Below are 18957 nucleotides of genomic sequence, written 5' to 3'. Positions count from 1 at the left end.
GAAAGTTACAGACGACATTAATATCAAACCCCTCAGAAAATGCTAACCTCTTCTATTGTAATGGTGAGAGGTTAGCATGTCTTGGGGGTATGATATTTGTGCGTCTAACTTTCTCACTCATTATTATCCACGATTCATTCAGGATTATCTGTAATCATGGTAGTTTTCAAATGAATGTTGAAGTGTTTAGAAACATTTTCTAATCTTATTTACAATATATGCAACTCCAAACGATACTACATTATTTACCATTAATTTCTATTGGGCACAAAATAATCTGAAACAAACAGCAAATGACTCCAAGTTTGTAGAGTCACAAGCTTGATGTAGGCATTGATTGCTAGGGATATGGGACCTAATACTAACAACCTTTGACTACTTTAACAGACATACAGTTGAGYTTGGAGGTGTACATACACCTTAGCCAAATATATTTCAACTCAGTTTTTCACAATTCTTGACATTTAATCCTAGTAAATATTCCCTGTTTTAGGTCAGTTAGGATCACCACTTTATTTTAAGAAATTGAAATGTAAGAATAATAGTAGAGAGAAATGATTTATTCAGCTTTTATTTCTTATCACATTCCCAGTGGGTCAGAAGTTTTACAATACACTCAATTAGTATTTGGTAGCATTGCTTTTAATTTCTTTAACGTGGGTCAAACGTTTTGGGTAGACTTCCACAAGCTTCCACAATAAGTAGGGTGAATTTGGCCCATTCCCCTGACAGAGCTGGTGTAACTGAGTCAGGTTTGTAGGCCTCCTTGCTCGCACACACTTTTTCAGTTCTGTCCACACATTTGCTATAGGATTGAGGTTAGGGCCTTTGTGATAGTCCACTTCAATACTTGACTTTGTTGTTCCTTAAGCCATTTTGCCACAACTTTTGAAGTATGCTTGGTCATTGTCCATTGTGGAAGACCCATTTGCGACCAAGCTTTAACTTCCTGACTGATGTCTTGAGATGTTGCTTCAATATATCCACATAATTTCCTTCCCATGATGCCATCTATTTGTGAAGTCACCAGTCCCTCCTGCAGCAAAGCACCCCCACAACATGATGCTGCACCCCCGTGCTTCACGGTTGGGATGGTGTTCTTCGGCTTGCAAGCCATCCCCTTTTTCCTCCAAACATAACGATTGATTATGGCCAAACAGTTATATTTTTTGTTTCATCAGACAGAGGACATTCTCTCCAAAAAGTACGATCTTGTCCCCATGTGCAGTTGCAAATCGTAGTCTGGCTTTTTATGCGGTTTTGGAGCAGTGGCTTCTTCCTTGTGAGCAGCCTTTCAGGTTATGTCGATATAGGACTTGTTTTCCTGTGGAGAGAAGATACTTTTTGTACCTGTTTCCTCAGCATCTTCACAAGGTCCTTTGCTGTTGTTCTGGGATTGATTTGCACTCTTCGCACAAGGTACGTTCATCTCTAGGAGACAGAAGCGTCTCCTTCTTGAGCAGTATGACGGCTGTGTGGTCCAATGGTGTTTATACTTGCGTACTATTGTTTGACAGATGAACGTGGTACCTTCAGACGTTTTAAAATTGTTTCAAGGATGAACAGACTGGTGGAGGTCGCCAATTTTCTGAGGTCTTGCTGGTTTCTTTTGATTTCCCATGATGTCAAGGTAGGCCCTTGAAATACATCCACAGGTACACCTCCCAATTAACTCAAATTGATGTCAATTAGCCTATTAGAGCTTTTTAAAGCATGACATATTTTTTCTTGGAATTTCCAAGCTGTTTAAAAGGCACAGTCAACTTAGTGTAAGTTAAAACTTCCTGACCCACTGGAATTGTGATACAGTGATTATAAGTGAAATAATCTGTCTGTAAATAATTGTTGGGAAAATTACTTGTGTCATGCACAAAGTAGATGTCCTAACTGACTTGCCAAAACTATAGTTTGTTAACAAGAAATTTGTGYAGTGGTTGAAAAGCAAGTTTTAATGACTTCAACATAAGTGTATGTAAACTTCCYACTTTAACTGTAAGTGATTTTGTCCCAATACTTTTGATCCGTTTAAAATGGGTGAACTATGTACTAAAAGTGTTGTAATTTCTAAATGGTTCACCCAATATGGATGAAAATAACCTCAACTTAAAGCTGATAGTCTGAACTTTAACCCCACAGTCATTGTATCATTTCAAATCCAAAGTGTGTGAGTACAGAATGTACTCTATGCCACTGTCCCAATACTTTTGGAGCTCACRGTATATAACAGATGATCGTTTTCAAAGCAGCATACACATTGTCGTGACGTGACTATCATTGTGATGACTGCTATTTATCGAATAATTATTACTCAATTTAAATTAATCATGTAACAACTAACTCATTAGGAATTTGGGGCACCACAGGAYAAGTATGTTTAATGAGTTAACGTGTCCCGAATTAACTCAAGAGTATATAGATATCGTACCAGTCACCAATTAATAATTTCCTCATATCAGTTTCATTCTGAACGTCGTTGACTTCGTATATCTGCACAAACCCGAGTCTTACTAATCATTCTGTACAATACATTTGATTTGATTATTTACTAACAAGCTAAATGATAACATATGATAGACACGGTGTAGGTTATTGATTAGAAACGTAACACAATGACAACAAGTCCTTAGCGGACTAATAKAATATGACACTGACTATACAAGATGGAGATTTAAAGAGAGAGAAAGCGACAAAGAAAGCAACACTTGGATACATTTGGAAACTATACTTATAATAGCCCTAATACCTTGCCCCAAACTGCCGCTCTTATGGGTAAAAAGTAATGCATGTATTTACGTGTTGAAGGTCTTCGTCGGGTGTCTCTGTTGGGCCCAGGCCTCTGTGGGCAGAGTTCCGCTCGTTGAGAAGGGGTCTGTTCCTCTGTAAGTCTCTGATTGTCCACAAGATGCCACAATGTCCTTTCTCTTAGTTGTCTGTTTACTTGTACTCGTTCTGGAAGAGTGGTCTTCTGAGCTGTGTAGATGATCCCAGAGTGGGGATAAGAGCAGTGTAGACAAACAATGATTTCAAGAMAATAACCGGATGGTCCTGCTTAAATTCACCTTCTTAGATACAGTACTCAACCGTAGCAATGATTAAGAGGTTCCTTTGTCTTCAAKCTAGTGTTGCGTTTCGGGGTCGTGACTAATCGTAGACCTCAGCTGCAGCTTGTGGCCCTTCTAGTCTGATATGTTCATTCTTAACTCAAATGCTTTATACCCTCGGGTAAAATTGAGGCGTTTACATCAGGCTGGCACGCTCTCTGGGTTCCCTGGGGCGTGGCTAGTTACGAGACAAGGTATCACAATATGATCTCGTTGGAGAATTAAAATCACAATCTTATCGTCATAAAAAATTCTTTATCCTGGATATTTTCCACACAATGTGAAGTGTGTAAACATGACATACACGTATGAAAACTCTTTAAGTTACAATGTTTTCGTTATAACGTGTTCATGCAACTTTTAATGACATCACAAAATAGACATTCATTTTCCATTTTCCATCTCTCATCATTCCCAATATTCGGATATTGAAATATATTGTCCATGGTTTGATGTTGAAGTTCTTGGGCGGCAAACTCTTCTGTCACACAAAGATGCATTCCATTTGCCCAAATTAGGCCCCAAAAGGAATCGTCTGCTGCCTATTAACGATCTACGTGAGGTGTCATAAACCCCCACATCATTCCTCTCCCCCTCTGCGGGAGAGAGGGAGCTCTGTAGAGCTGATCCACTGTAACCTGATCCTTTGGATCCTCACAGGAGAGTCATGACAACATATTACAATGTTATATGGCCTATTGGGAATCCAACCCATAACCTCCCAAAYATGTTGTCCTTTTCTGTGCTGCAGATGATGGATGATCAGCCYTCCGAGCCTGATGAGGAGAGTGAGGTGAAGGTGCTGGTCCTGTCTCCTCGCTGCTGGGCAGTCTCCTCACCCTGCTACCTGGACAACTCCAGCAGATACTTCCCCAAGCAGCTCTCCACCTACCTGGCGGAGTTCACAGACTTCTACTCTAACAGTCAGTCCCATTCTGTCTTTTCACAAAGTTTTGGCTGTATGTTTCTCTCCTCATATTGATATACACTGAACAAAAATATAAACGCAACATGTCAAGTGTTCGTTCCATGTTTCATTAGCAGAAATAAAAGTTCACAGAAATGTTCCATATGCACAAACAACCCTGAATGTTTACATCCCTGTTGGTGAGCATTTCTTCTTTGTCAAGATCATCCATCTGACAGGTGTGGKATTTCAATAAGCTGATTAAACAGCATGATCAGTATACAGGTCCACCTTGTGCTGGGGACAACAAAAGGCCACTCTAAAATGTGCAGTTTTGTCACACAACACAATGCCACAGATGTCTCAAGTTTTGAAGGAGCGTGCAATTGGCATGCTGACTGCAGGAATATCCACCAGAGCTGTTGCCAGAGAATTGAATGTTCATTTCTCATACCATAAGCCGCCTCGAACATCGTTTTAGGGAATTTGGCAATACGTGCAACCGGCCTCACAACTGCAGACCACGTGTAACCACACCAGCCCAAGACCTCCTCATCTGGCTTCATCACCTGCGGGATTGTCTGAGACCAGCCACCCAGASAGCTGATGAAACTGAGGATTATTTCTGTATGTAAYCTCTTTGTGGGGAAATCTCTTTGATTGGCTGAGCCTGGCTCCCCAGTGGGTGGAAATTCATAGATTAAGGCCTAATTWATTWATTTGTATTGACTGATTTACTTATATYAACTGTAAAATCGTTGAAATTATTGCATGTTGCGTTTATTTTTGTTTAGTATATTTTAGATCTTTCTRATAAGCCAAAATCTCGCCAAGTTCCATCAGAGCCAGTCCGTTACAATGTCATCTTTGAGAACAAAGTGCTAGAGGCTGATTGGTGTGTGATGTGTGTTTGTCTGCAGGCCAGTGCATGTACAATTTGACCCACAGTAAGCCCCGGCGTCTACAGTGGACCTGGCTGGGCCATGCAGAGCTGCACTATGGCTCCTGCACTCTCTACGTCTCCACKCTGCAGATGTACATCCTCCTACAGTTCAACCACCAACAGGTAACTAGATGGGGGAAACACAGTGCAATGCACAATGGGAAATGTAGTTTAATTATTTCATTTTCTTAATTGACACTAAACTACCTCCTGTTATTATTTTCAGGATGTATCTGTGGAGGCTCTTCAGCAGGCTACAGGCCTTTCTCCGACAGTGCTGGCCCATGCACTGTCTCCCCTCACTGCAGAGAAGGGCATTCTCACCACAGACAGCCCCGACAACAATCTTGTGAATGGTGCGCTACCGCTCTGTCTTTCCCTGGCTAGCTCTTTCTCTGAGCTTTTCACAAATACATTCTATGGAGCTACTGTGGAACCCTGCAATCCAGCAATTTTTTTCAAAAAAAGATTCCATCCCCTGAATTGTTCCCCAGTTAGATGTTATTTTCATGACCGTTTGAATTTACTGTTGGCGTTTGTGGAGTTGGACTGAATGTAAGGTTTTGTCCTTCTCTACACATAGGAGTCCTGAGGTTGAACAAAAAAGCTGTGTCTCAGAGTTTGGAAAACCGAAGCTACTGCTACCTGCTACCCAAGCAGACCTACCTGAATGTGGACGAGGACGCTGCCTGCTCGCTGGAGAGGAAGAGGAACTTCATCTACTGCCTCATCATCCAGATCATGAAGGCTGAGAAAGAGATGAACATAGACAACCTGGTGTTCAGAGTAAGGCCTTGTTCCRTCATGTGTGACCATTGGAGATGATCAACTGATCCTATGTTTTATTTTTATTTTACCTTTATTTAACTAGGTAAGTCAGTTAAGAACAAATTCTTGTTCAGGGGAGAACGACAGATTTTACAGATTTTACCTTGTCAGCTCAGGGATTTGATCTTGCAACCTTTCGTTTACTAGTCTAACGCTCTAACCACTAGGCTACCCTGTGTAGTGGTAGTGTAAATATACATCTCTCCATGTTTCAGGATCAGCTTTTATTTTGGTTCATCTTTATTTGATGTTCCAGATGCTAGCAGCGGGTGTCTTTATGTCCCTTATTTTATCCCTTGTCCTCCCTCAGGTGTTGGACACGTGTCAGAAGCGGGAGGTGACTCGTTCCCCAGGCTCGGTGCGTTTCAGCTGCAGCACTACAGACGTGCTGTRCTGTGTCATGCACGTCATCAGCAAGGGCTACATCAGGCGCAACGAGGACAGCCCCCACATCGTGGAGTTCCTGCCTGAAGACCCCTCCACTCCCCAGAAGGGCCAGGCGCATTTCTCCTTCAGCAAGGCAGAGCTGAAGAATAACCCCAGCAGCAGCAACGCTGACATCAGGTGTGCGGACGACCCTTGACCTAGTGGGGGAAGGGTTTTTAATSTAGATTGCTGGTGTGGTCTCGGATGATTTTGTATCTCAGGGCAGGTTCTTTGTTTTTGAATTGTAGGGAAGGAGAGTAGAATAATTACTAACAGCCTTCTTTTCCATGTATATGTCTGTCTGCTATAGCCATTGCATAAATGCTTTAATAGCTAACCAATTGGGTTGATGTCTTCAGCCCTGACGTTACAGCACTTATTTGTGCCATATGTACTCGTTCTGTCCAAGTTGAGCTTTTAAATACACATTGACCTAAACTGTGGCTGCATGGCAATGCCTGACAATGTCAGTCATTTCACATACAGGATGACCATTGACCACCGATGCTGTTTATGTAAGCCATTACCTTCAAAGAAACCCATGGCTCTAATAGTCTAATACATGCAACACAACAAAATATCTAGGCTGTTATGCCATATGTTGAGAAACAGTCAAAAGATGCAAGTGAATGTTCTATTAATATAAATAATAAAGAACATTTAAACTTTGAACCACGTTTGTTGCTTTCTTATTTTGTGTGGGTATAATACAGTAGTCTAGAAATGCTGTGTGGGGTGATCTTTTTTAATGAAGATACCACAATTTGTCTCTACAGCTCTTTGCCATTAAAATCACATGAACTACTAACCTGATAATTACAAGCTCTGCTTTCCATAAGAATGTTATTCTGCCGCAATGTTTTTAATAACACATGCTTGTTCTCTGAAATGAGAGTATTTCCAATGTAATCATGCTAAACTGTGACCCTCCTCACGTTTAAGAAGTTAAGATTTCCATAGCTGTAAGTTACCTCTTGTGACCCGTTGTGTCTTCTCCTCCAGCCTGGAAGGCATCATTGCAGCCCCTCAGAGTGTGGAAGACGGGGTCCTGGAGGCTGTCCTGTTGTCCATGGGCCGGACTATGAACCAGGAGGAGGTCCGGCAGCTGATGCAGCGCACAGTGCAGCAGGTCTCTGGCACCCTGAGTCTGGACCTGGACCGGGCTGAGCACCTGCTGGTCCACTGCAAGTGGAACGTGGACGTGCTGATCCAGCGCTACACAGACGACCCAGACTCCCTGGTCATGGCTGCTGGGCTGAGGGGCTGGAACCCCCAGCAACCCCCCAGCCCTGTGTCCAGCTGCCCTGTGTGCCTCATCTCTCAAACAGAGGAGGCAGAGCCCGTTCCCACCCTCTGCTGCATGCACTACTGCTGCCGGGTCTGTCACTTTTTACCAATTTTTCTAATCCTTTTCTAACCTTAAACTAGTTTAATCATGTATAGATGCTTTAAAMGGACATTTTGCAGTTGCTATATAATTTTTGGGACTTAGAAATGAATGATATGTACCCATTGATTCTTGCCTTCAGAAAGTATTCATACATTTTGTTACAGCCTGAATTCAAAATGGATTTAATAGATATTTTCCCCACCCATCTATATACAATACCCCATAATGACAAAGTGAAAACATGTTTTAGATTTTTRCCCCCCACATTATTTGAAATGAGATAGAGAAATACACTACAAAGTATGTGGACACCTGCTTATCAAATATCTCATTCTAATTATTAATATGGAGTTGGTCCCCCCTTTGCTGCTAAAACAGCCTCCATTTTTCTGGGAAGGATTTCCACTAGATGTTGGAACATTGCTGCGGGGACTTGCTTCCATTTAGCCACAAGCATTAGTGAGGTTGGGCACTGATGTTGGGCGATTAGGCTTAGCTCGCAGTCTGCGTTCCAATTCATCCCAAAGGTGTTTGATGGGGTTGAGGTCAGGGCTCTTTGCATGCRAGTCAAGTTCTTCCACACCGATCTCGAAAAACCATTTCTGTATCGACATTGCTTTGTGCACGGGGGCATTGTCATGCTGAAACAGCAAAGGGCCTTCCCCAAACTGTTGCCACAAAGTTGGAAGCACAGAATTGTCTAGAATGTCATTGTATGTTGTRAGATTAAGATTTCCATTCACTGGAACTAAGGTGCCTAGTCCGAATCATGCAAAACAACCCCAGACCATTATTCCTTTTGCACCAAACTTTACAATTGGCACTATGCATTGGGGTAGGTAGCGTTCTCCTGGCGTCGGTCGGACTACAGATGGTGAAGCTTGATTCATCACTCCAGAGAATGCGTTTCCACTGCTCCAGAGTCCAATGGTGGCGAGCTTAACACCACGCCAACCGACGCTTGGAATTGCGCATGGTGATCTTAGGCGTGTGTGCCTGCTCGGCCATGGAAACCCATTTTATGAAACTCCCGACAAACAGTTCTTGTACTGACGTTGCTTCCAGAGGCAGTTTGGAACTTGGTAGGYAGTGTTGCAACCGAGAACAGACGATGTTTATGTGCTTCAGCACTCGGAGTTCCCGTTCTGTGAGCTTGTGTAGTCTACCACTTCGCGGCTGAGCCATTGTCGCTCCTAGACGTTTCCACTTCACAATAACGGCACTTACAGTTGACTGGGGCAGCTCTAGCAGGGCAGAAATGTAACGAACTGACTTGTTGGAAAGGTGGCATCCTATGACGGTGCCACGTTGAAAGTCACTGAGCTATTCAGTACGGCCCATTCTACTYCCAATGTTTGTCTATGGAAATKGCATGGCTGTGTGCTCGATTAGATACACCTGTCAGCAACGGGTGTGGCTGACATAGCCGAATCCACTCATTTGAAGGGGTGTCCACATACACTATATATACAAAAGTATGTGGACACSCCTTCAAATTAGTGGATTCGGCTATTGTACAATATTTGCACATTATTCTTACAAAAATTATTCAAGCTCTGTCAAGTTGGTTGTTGATCATTGCTAGATAACCTAAATCGGCATGAAAATGATTAACTGTAACTCGGCTCCTCAGGAACATTCGCTGTCTTCTTGGTAAGCAACTCCAGTGTATATTTGGCCTTGTGTTTAAGGTTATTGTCCTGCTGAAATGTKAATTTGTCTCCCAGTCTGTTGGAAAACAGACTGAACCAGGTTTTCCTCTAGGATTTTGCCTGTGCTTAGCGCTCTTCCATTTAGTTTTATCCTATAAAAAAAAACGATGACAAGCATATCCATAACATGATGCAGCCACCACCATGCTTGAAAATATGAAGATTGGTACTCGGTGTTGTTTTGGATTTGCTCCAAACATAACACTTTGTATTCAGGAAATGAAGTACATTTTTTTGCTACATTGTTTGCCGTTTTACTTTAGTGCCTTATTGCAAARGTTGCATGTTTTGGAATCTTTTTTTTCTGAACAGGTTTCCTTCTTTTCACTCATTTAGGTTAGTTTAAAATTCACTGCTCAACTGAGGGACCTTACAATTATCTGTATGTGTGGGGTACAGAGATGAGGTAGTCATTCAAAAATCATGCTGTCCATGCAACTTAAACATGCTGACCGGACACYTCGCGTGTGCGAGCGTCGCAAAATATATTTTTTTTTATACATGTTATTCAATTATTGCACCCACACTGCTCGCGCGCGCGCGCCAACGAGCGTCTGCGTTGCCAAGGGCTAAAATAGAAGTCATTCCTATTTCTGARGCAGATCGCGCTGCAAGTCCTGCCTCTCCAATCTCCTCATTGGTTTATAGAAGCAGGTACCATCTCCTCATTGTTTATACCCACGTGGGTGATTGAAAGACGAAATGTTTTGCCGGTTGTCTTGGTAAAAGTGTAGATGCGATCACCATATCATTTCAAAGATGAAAAAGCTTGGAAGGAGGAGAGATAACTAGTAATGATTCGGTTGGCCGTTTTATGTGTGGATTAATTGTCGGAGTAGAWGACCTTGTGCATTTCAGGTAAAATAACAACTCAATGTTTATATCCCAGGACAAATTAGCTAGCAACAGCAAGCTAGCTAAATAGGACAAATTAGCTAGCAAGTGCAAGCTAAATTGCCATACATGTTTAATGCTTTTCGACCTGTCCCCAAATTAATGTCATTGGTTCAGAGTTTGTTTTGATATTTTAACCTGCGTGTCGTGATCGCGTTTGGTGTAGGGGGACAAAATACATTTATGCACGATGGCGCACACGCGCAGCCGGTTTGGGTTCCGTGTTATGTGACTTTAAGCACATTTTTACTCCTGAACYTTTTTAGGCTTGCCATAACAAAGGGGTTAAATACTTATTGATTCAAGACATTTCAGCATTTCATTTTTTATTACATTGTAAACATTTCTTAAAAACAATTCKATTTTGACATTTATGGGGTATTTATTGGGTGTAGGCCAATCACACAAAAATCTAAATGTAATCAATTTTAAATTCAGGCTGTAACACAACACAATGTGGAAAAAGTAAACGGATGTGAATTTCTGAAGGCACTGTAACTTATAAATGCCCCATGAGRTCAACTGTCTTTACCCCATCAGAACCCAAAATATAAGATTGTTTTACAATGTTTGTAAACAAAGTAKATGTAAACAAACACTACAGCCTTAAAACATGGTTTAAACTAGAAATTTGATATCATGGATGGTCAGTCCCTTCATGGATAGCTTGGTCTATGAATTTGAGCGGTTAGATTTCTCTAACCCCATCCCTCAGCTTTTTACCGAAACCGGGGTGAGGGTGCTTTGTTATTGTTTCAACTGCTGAGTGCTGCATTAGACTGTTCATGTTGAGTCGTAACATCTGCTCCTATTTGATGTGTGAACAGTTTGTCACAGGACTCCCATTTCATGATAATTTATTTATTTTTCCTTCCTAGTCTTGCTGGCAGGAGTACCTCACGGCCAGAATTGAGCAGAACCTGGTGATGAACTGCAACTGTCCAATAACAGACTGCCGAGCACAACCTACCTCTCAGTTCTTCTTCAACATCCTGACCAACAAGGACACCATCGCCAAGGTCTGCCCCCCCCCCCCCCCCCCCACACACACACACGCGAGAAAAACACACTTCAAGTGAATTTGGAAAGTATTCAGTATTTGGGGAGTTTCTCCCATTATCTGCAATGCATATCCTCTTAAGATCTGTCAGGTTGTATGGGGAGCATCTTGCACAGCTATTTTCAGGTCTCTCCAGAGATGTTTGATCGGGTTCAAGTCCGGGCCCTGGCTGGGCCACTCAAGGACATTCAGAGACWTGTCCCGAAGCCACTCCTGCGTTGTCTTGGCTGTTTGCTTAGGYTCGTTGTCCTGTTGGAAGGTGAACCTTTACCYCAGTCTGATTTCCTGAGCYCTCTGGAGCATGTTTTCATCAAGGATCTCTCTATACTTTACTCCGTTCATCTTTCCCTTGATCCTGACTAGTCTTCCAGTCCCTGCCGCTGAAAACATCCCTACAGCATGATGCTGCCACCATGCTTCACCATAAGGATGATGCCAGGTTTCTTCCAAATGTGACACTTGGCATTCAGGCCAAAGAGTTGAATCCTGGTTTCATCAGACCAGAGAATATTGCTTCTCATGGTCTGAGAGTCTTTAGGTGCCTTTTGGAAAACTCCAAGTCGGCAGTCATGTGCCTTTACTGAGTGGCTTTCGTCTGGCCACTCTACCATAAAGGCCTGATTGGTGGAGTGCTGCAGAGATGTTTGTCCTTCTGGAAGGTTCTCRCATCTCCACAGAGGAACTCTAGAGCTCTGTCAGAGTGACCATTGGGTTCTTGGTCACCTCTCTGACCAAGGCCCTTATCCCCGATTGCTCAGTTTAGCCGGACGACCAGCTCTAGGAAGAGTCTTGGTGGTTGCAAACTTCCATTTAAGAATGACGGAGGACCTTGSTGCAGAATTKTTTTGGTACCCTTCCCCAGATCTGTGCCTCGACACAATCCTGTCTTGGACKTCTGCGGACAGTTCCTTCGACCTCATGGCTTGGTTTTTGCTCTGACGTGCACTGGATGATCCATGGAAACAGGATGCACCTGAGCTCAATTTCGAGTATCATACCAGAAGGTCTGAATACTTATGTAAATAAGGTATTTCTGTTTTTGATTTTTATAAATTTGCWAAAATTTWTAAACCTGTTTTTGCTTTGTCATTATGGGGTATTGTGTGTAGATTGAGCATTTTTATTTATTTAATCCATTTTAGAATAAGGCTGTAACGTAACAAAAAATACTTAATGTACTGTATATAAACCCATAAAGTTAAGCCTGTCCAGTTGTACGTGTTTGCTGATCGTGAGTTTAAAACAGTAGCGCCTATCCATCCTCTGAGGCTCCTGTCCTCTGTTTCTCCRCAGTATGAGAACGCTCTCCTCCGGGGCTACGTGGAGTGCTGCTCCAACCTGACCTGGTGCACCAACCCCTTGGGCTGTGACCAGATCCTGTGCAGGGAGAACATCGGCAGCATGGGCACCTGCTCAAAGTGCTGCTGGTCCTCCTGCTTCAGCTGCAACTTCCCCGAGGTTAGCACTGAGCTGTCATACACGTCTCCTGTCCTCATTCATGTGGTTTATTTGTCTTRTRTTTTTTTTTTACTTCAATGGCATTGAATCAGAAATCCATATTTGTATGGATACCCATCAGACCTGGTGTAGTGTAAATCTATCTAGTACATACAGTATTTTTGTTCATAGAGACAGACAAGCAAGCACAGAGTATAGATTTATGCTGATTTCTTAACCCCCACTATCTCCCCAGGCTCACTACCCAGCCAGCTGCAGTCACATGTCCCAGTGGATAGACGATGGTGGCTACTACGAGGGTATGACCATGGAAGCTCAGAGTAAGCACCTTGCCAAACTCATCTCCAAACGCTGCCCCAGCTGCCAGTCCCAGATAGAGAAGAACGAAGGGTGCCTACAGTAAGTTTAAAGCCACTGGACCCGTTTCAATCCTCAGCCCTGTTCTCTGACYATTTCCATCAAACCATTTCAAGGTTAACCAGAAGTACGTTGTAGGGATTTCTAGGCATCACTGTTACTGCCACTCAGTGTCTTTTTTTCTTTCTCAGTATGACTTGTGCCAAATGTAACCATGGATTTTGCTGGAGGTGTCTCAAGCCATGGAAACCAACCCACAAAGATTACTTCAACTGCTCAGCTATGGTAATTCCAATTGACTTGATTAAGTTAAGTTTGTGCTTCATACGATTTTGTACAAATGCAAAGGGTTTCCCCTCSATATGTATTTGGACAGTGAATTTTTTATTTGGCTCTGTACTCCACCATTTTGGATTTGATCAAATGTTTCATGAGGCCACTTTACAGAATATCACCTTTTATTTGAGGGTGTTTTCATACATATCTGTTTTACCGTTTAGAAATAAAAGCACTTTATGTACAGTGCCTTTGGAAAGTATTCAGACCCCTTGACTTTTTCCTAATTTTGTTACGTTACTGTCTTATTCTAAAATGTATTAAATAAATAAAACATCCTCCGCAGTCTATACACAATACCCCATAATSACAAAGGGAAAACATGTTTTTAGAAATGTTAAACAAAATAAACAGAAGTTTTACGTAYGTTTTCAGACCCTTTGCTGTGAGACTCAAAATGGAGCTCGGGTGCATCCTGTTTCCATTGATCATCCTTGAGATGTTTCTTCAACTTGATTGGAGTCCACCTATGGTAAATTCAATTGATTAGACATGATTTGGAAAGTCACACACCTGTCTATATAAGGTCCAAACAAAGCCACGAGGTCGACGGATTTGTCCGTAGAGCGCCGAGACAGGATTGTGTTGAGGCACAGATCAGGGGAAGGGTACAAAAAAAAACTGCCGCATTGAAGGTCCCCAAGAACACAGTGGCCTCCATCCTCCTGAAATGGAAGATGTTTGGAACAACCAAGACTCTTCCTAGAGCTGGCCACACGGCCAAATTGAGAAGGGCCTTGGTCAGGGAGGTGACCAAGAACCCAATGGTCACTGACAGAGCTCCAGAGTTCCTCTGTGYAGATGAGAGAAACTTTCAGAAGGACAACCATCTCTGCAGCACTCCACCTAACAGGCCTCTATGGTAGAGTGGCTAGACGGAAGCCACTCCTCAGTAAAAGGCACAACAGCCCTAAAGATTCCGGGACAGCAGGTATCCTTTGTATTCTTTTGCCTTGTGCTATGTCAGCCGCATGGGGTGCTTGACTAGGTGGGGGCTTTTGGTTGCATAGCTGGGTCCTCTGGTCCAAATTCTTTCCATGCCCATTTGTAGCATGTTGTTGCCGGTTTGGTCAGAGATTCACTGCGATGGGTGTGTTCGACGCTATATTGTGTAGTGACACCACGATCTTGTGAGGTGGAGGTGCCGTCTGGAGCGCGAGTAGGGAGCTGGCGACCAGAGTTGCTTCTGTCGCGGAGCCAGGGAGAGAAACTTTCAGAAGGACACACCATGCTGCTTCTTCCGTGCACCTCGTGGAGGTCGCCAGGAGGGGCGTGGTGCCAGGCACTCCCCGTAACAGGTACGCAGTTTCTCTCCCAAGATACTGAGAGAGTGGCTAGACGGAAGCCACTCTCAGTAAAAGGCACAACAGCCCTAAAGATCTCTGGTCTGTTGAAACCAAAATTGAAATCTTTGGCCTGAATGCCAAGCGTCAGGTCTGGAGGAACTCTGGCACCATCGCCTTCCTCCTGGCGACTCCAACCTTGGCCAACAGCCCGCCCCCTCCGCTGCTACTCGCCCAAGCCTCCCCAGCTTCTCCTTTACCCATATCCAGATAGCAGATGTTCTGAAAGAGCTGGAAAACCTGGACCCATACAAATCAGCTGGGCTTGACAATCTGGACCCCTATTTCTGAAACTGTCCGCCCATTGTCGCACCCCCTATTACCAGCCTGTTCAACCTCTCCTTCGTATCATCTGAGATCCCCAAGGATTGGAAAGCTGCCGCGGTCATCCCCCTCTTCAAAAGGGGAGACACCCTGGACCCAAACTGTTACAGACCTATATCCATCCTGCCTGCCTATCTAAGGTCTTCGAAAGCCAAGTCAACAAACAGATCACTGACCATCTCGAATCCACCGTACTTCTCCGCTGTGCAATCCGGTTTCCGAGCCGGTCACGGGTGCACCTCAGCCACGCTCAAGGTACTAAACGATATCATAACCGCCATCGATAAAAGACATTACTGTGCAGCGTTTCATCGACCTGGCCAAGGCTTTCGACTCTGTCAATCACCATATTCTTATCGGCAGACTCAGTAGCCTGGTTTTTCTAATGAGCTGCCTTGCCTGGTTCACCAACTACTTTGCAGACAGAGTTCAGTGTGTCAAATCGGAGGGCATGTTGTCCGGTCCTCTGGCAGTCTCTATGGGGGTACCACAGGGTTCAATTCTCGGCCGACTCTTTTCTCTGTATACATCAATGATGTTGCTCTTGCTGGCGGCGTTTCCCTGACCACCTCTACGCAGAACGACACCATTCTATTACTTCGGCCCTTCCTTGGAACACTGTGCTATCTAACCTCCAAACGAGCTTCAATGCAATACAACACTCCTTCCGTGGCCTCCAACTGCTCTTAAACGCTAGTAAACAAATGCATGCTTTTCAAACCGTTCGCTGCCTGCACCCGCACGCCCGACTAGCATCACCACCCTGGACGGTTCCGACCTAGAATATGTGGACATCTATAAGTACCTAGGTGTCTGGCTAGACTGCAAACTCTCCTTCCAGACTCATATCAAACATCTCCAATCCAAAATCAAATCAAGAATCGCTTTCTATCCGCAACAAAGCCTCCTTCACTCACGCGCCAAACTTACCCTAGTAAAACTGACTATCCTACCGATCCTCGACTTGGCGATGTCATCTACAAATAGCTTCCAACACTCTACTCAGCAAACTGGATGCAGTTTATCACAGTGCCATTCGTTTGTTACTAAAGCACTTATTCGACCCACCACTGCGACCTGTATGCCCTAGTCGGCTGGCCCTCGCTACATGTTCGTCGTCAGACCCTGGCTCCAGGTCATCTACAAGGCTATGCTAGGTAAAGTGCCGCCTTATCTCAGTTCACTGGTCACGATGGCTACACCCACCCGCAGCACGCGCTCCAGCAGGTGTATCTCACTGATATCCCTAAAGCTAAAACCTCATTTGGACGCCTTTCCTTCCAGTTCTCTGCTGACTGCGACTGGAACGAATTGCAAAAATCTCTGAAGTGGAGACTTTTATCTCCCTCAACAACTTTAAAAATCTGCTATCCGAGCAGCTAACGATGCTGCAGCTGTAAAGTCCATCTGTAAACTACCCACCCAATTTCCTCCTCACCCCCATACTGCTTTTTTTTATTTACTTTCTGCTCTTTTGCACACCAGTATCTCTTTCTTGCACATGATCATCTGATGATTTATCACTCCAGTGTTAATCTGCTAAATTTAATTATTCGATTTATTGCCTACCTCATGCCTTTTGCACAATTGTATATAGATTCTCTTTTTTCTACCATGTTATTGACTTGTTTATTGTTTACTCATGTGTAACTCTGTGTTGTCTGTTCACACTGCTATGCTTTATCTTGGCCAGGTCGCAGTTGCAAATGAGAACTGTTCTCAACTAGCCTACCTGGTTAAATAAAGGTGAAATAAAAAAATTTTTTTTTTTTTAAAAGCATGATGGTGGAAGCATCATGCTGTGGGATGTTTTTTGCGGCAGGGACTGGGAGACTAGTCAGGATCGAGGCAAAGATGAACAGAGCAAAGTACAGAGATCCTTGATGAAAACCTGCTCCAGAGTGCTCAGGACCTCAGACTGGGGCGAAGGTTCACCTTCCAACAGGACAACGACCTAAGCACACAGCACAAGACACGCAGGAGTGGCTTGGGACAAGTCTCAATGTCCTTGAGTGGCCCAGCCAGAGCCAGAACTTTAACCGATCTAACATCTCTGGAGAAAATGAAAATAGCTGTGCAGCGACGCTCCCATCCAACCTGACAGAGCTTGAGAGGATCTGCAGAGAAGAATGGGAGAAACTCCCCAAATACAGTTGTGTCAAGCTTGTAGCGTCATACCAAGAAGACTCGATGCTGTAATCGCTGCCAATGTGCTTCAACAAAGTACTGAGTAATACTTATGTAAATGTGGTATTTCATTTTTATTTTATTTAAATTTTAAATGAGCAAACATTTCTAACCTGTTTTTGCTTTGTCATAATGTGTAGATTGAGGAAAAGGGGTCTGTCACGATATCAACACCCACCCGTAGCACGCGCTCCAGCAGGTATATCTCACTGATCATCCCAAAAGCCAACACCCATTTGGCCGCCTTTCCTTCCAGTTCTCTGCTGCCTGTGACTGGAACGAATTGCAAAAATCGCTGAAGTTGGAGACTTTTATTTCCCTCACCAACTTTAAACATCTGCTATCTGAGCAGCTAACCGATCGCTGCAGCTGTACATAGTCCATCTGTAAACAGCCCATCCAATTTACCTACCTCATCCCCTTACTGTTTTTATTTATTTACTTTTCTGCTCTTTTGCACACCAGTATCTCTACTTGCTCATGATCATCTGATGATTTTCACTCCAGTGTTAATCTGCTAAATTGTAATTATTCGCTCCTATGGCCTATTTATTGCCTACCTCATGCCTTTTGCACACAATGTATATAGACTCATTTAGTTTTTTTCCTACTGTGTTATTGACTTGTTTATTGTTTACTCCATGTGTAACTCTGTGTTGTCTGTTCACACTGCTATGCTTTATCTTGGCCAGGTCGCAGTTGTAAATGAGAACTTGTTCTCAACTAGCCTACCTGGTTAAATAAAGGTGAAATAAATTTTAAAAAGTAATTTCTGAAGGCACTGTATCTAGTCCCCCCATTTGAGGAAGTGAAGTATTTGAACAAATTTGCTTACTGTATTAAAGAGTCAAAGATTTAGTATTTTGTCTTTGCATCAATGACTACATCAAGCTTGTACAGACTTGTTGGATGCATTTGCAGTTTTTGGTTGCGTTTTAGATTATATTTTGCCCAATGGGAACTGAATGGTGAATAATGTATTTTTCTCATTTTGGAGTCACTTTTATTGTGACTAAGAATAGAATATGTTTCTCAACACTTCAACATTTATGTGGATAATCATGAATGAACCGTGAAAAATTATGAGTGAGAAAGTTAGAGGCACAAGATCATCGTGCAGCAGCATCCACCCTGCATACCACTGCTGGCTTGCTTCTGAAGCTAAAGCAGGGTTGGTCCTGGTCAGTCCCTGGATGGGAGACCAGGTGCTGCTGGAAGTTGGTGTTGGAGGGCCAGTAGGAGGCACTCTTTCCTCTGGTCTAAACAAAGATCCCAATGCCCCCAGGGCAGTGATTGGGGACACTGGCCTGTGTAGGGTGCCGTCTTTCGGATGGGACGTTAAACGGGTGTCCTGAACTCTCTTGAGGTCATAAAAGATCCCATGAGACTTATCGTAAGAGTAGTGGGTGTTAACCCGGTGTCCTGCTAAATTCCCAATCTGGCCTCACCATCACGGTCACCTAATAATCCCCAGTTGTCACAATTGTCATTCACTCCCCTCCTCTCCCTTAACTATTCCCCAGGTCGTTGCTGCAAATGAGAAAACGTGTTCTTCAGTCAACTTAACCCTGGTAAGAATAACGGTAAAAAATAAATAAAAATAAAATATAAAAATAAATAAATAAATAAATACCTCCCCTGTTATTGGTAATTGTGAGGTCGCCAAGTTTTGTTTGTAGCCTTAACCTTCT

At 43.4% G+C, this 18957-nt stretch overlaps 1 protein-coding gene across 1 annotated transcript in view; it reads left to right on the top strand.

Moving 5' to 3' along the window:
* Positions 1-18957, top strand: part of LOC111951986 (cullin-9) — a 79025-nt gene that overhangs the window by 47061 nt on the left and 13007 nt on the right. The window contains exons 27-36 of the mRNA XM_070434892.1: positions 3853-4024; positions 4929-5074; positions 5178-5307; positions 5535-5737; positions 6090-6343; positions 7208-7583; positions 11080-11220; positions 12555-12719; positions 12955-13118; positions 13268-13361. Of these exons, the coding sequence (XP_070290993.1) occupies positions 3853-4024; positions 4929-5074; positions 5178-5307; positions 5535-5737; positions 6090-6343; positions 7208-7583; positions 11080-11220; positions 12555-12719; positions 12955-13118; positions 13268-13361 (1845 nt within the window). The remainder of the gene's footprint in view (positions 1-3852; positions 4025-4928; positions 5075-5177; positions 5308-5534; positions 5738-6089; positions 6344-7207; positions 7584-11079; positions 11221-12554; positions 12720-12954; positions 13119-13267; positions 13362-18957) is intronic.

This window comes from Salvelinus sp. IW2-2015, linkage group LG25 (assembly GCF_002910315.2).
Source record: "Salvelinus sp. IW2-2015 linkage group LG25, ASM291031v2, whole genome shotgun sequence".
In the NCBI taxonomy this organism is placed as follows: Eukaryota; Metazoa; Chordata; class Actinopteri; order Salmoniformes; family Salmonidae; genus Salvelinus; species Salvelinus sp. IW2-2015.
This window is presented reverse-complemented; position numbering and strand designations above follow the sequence as displayed.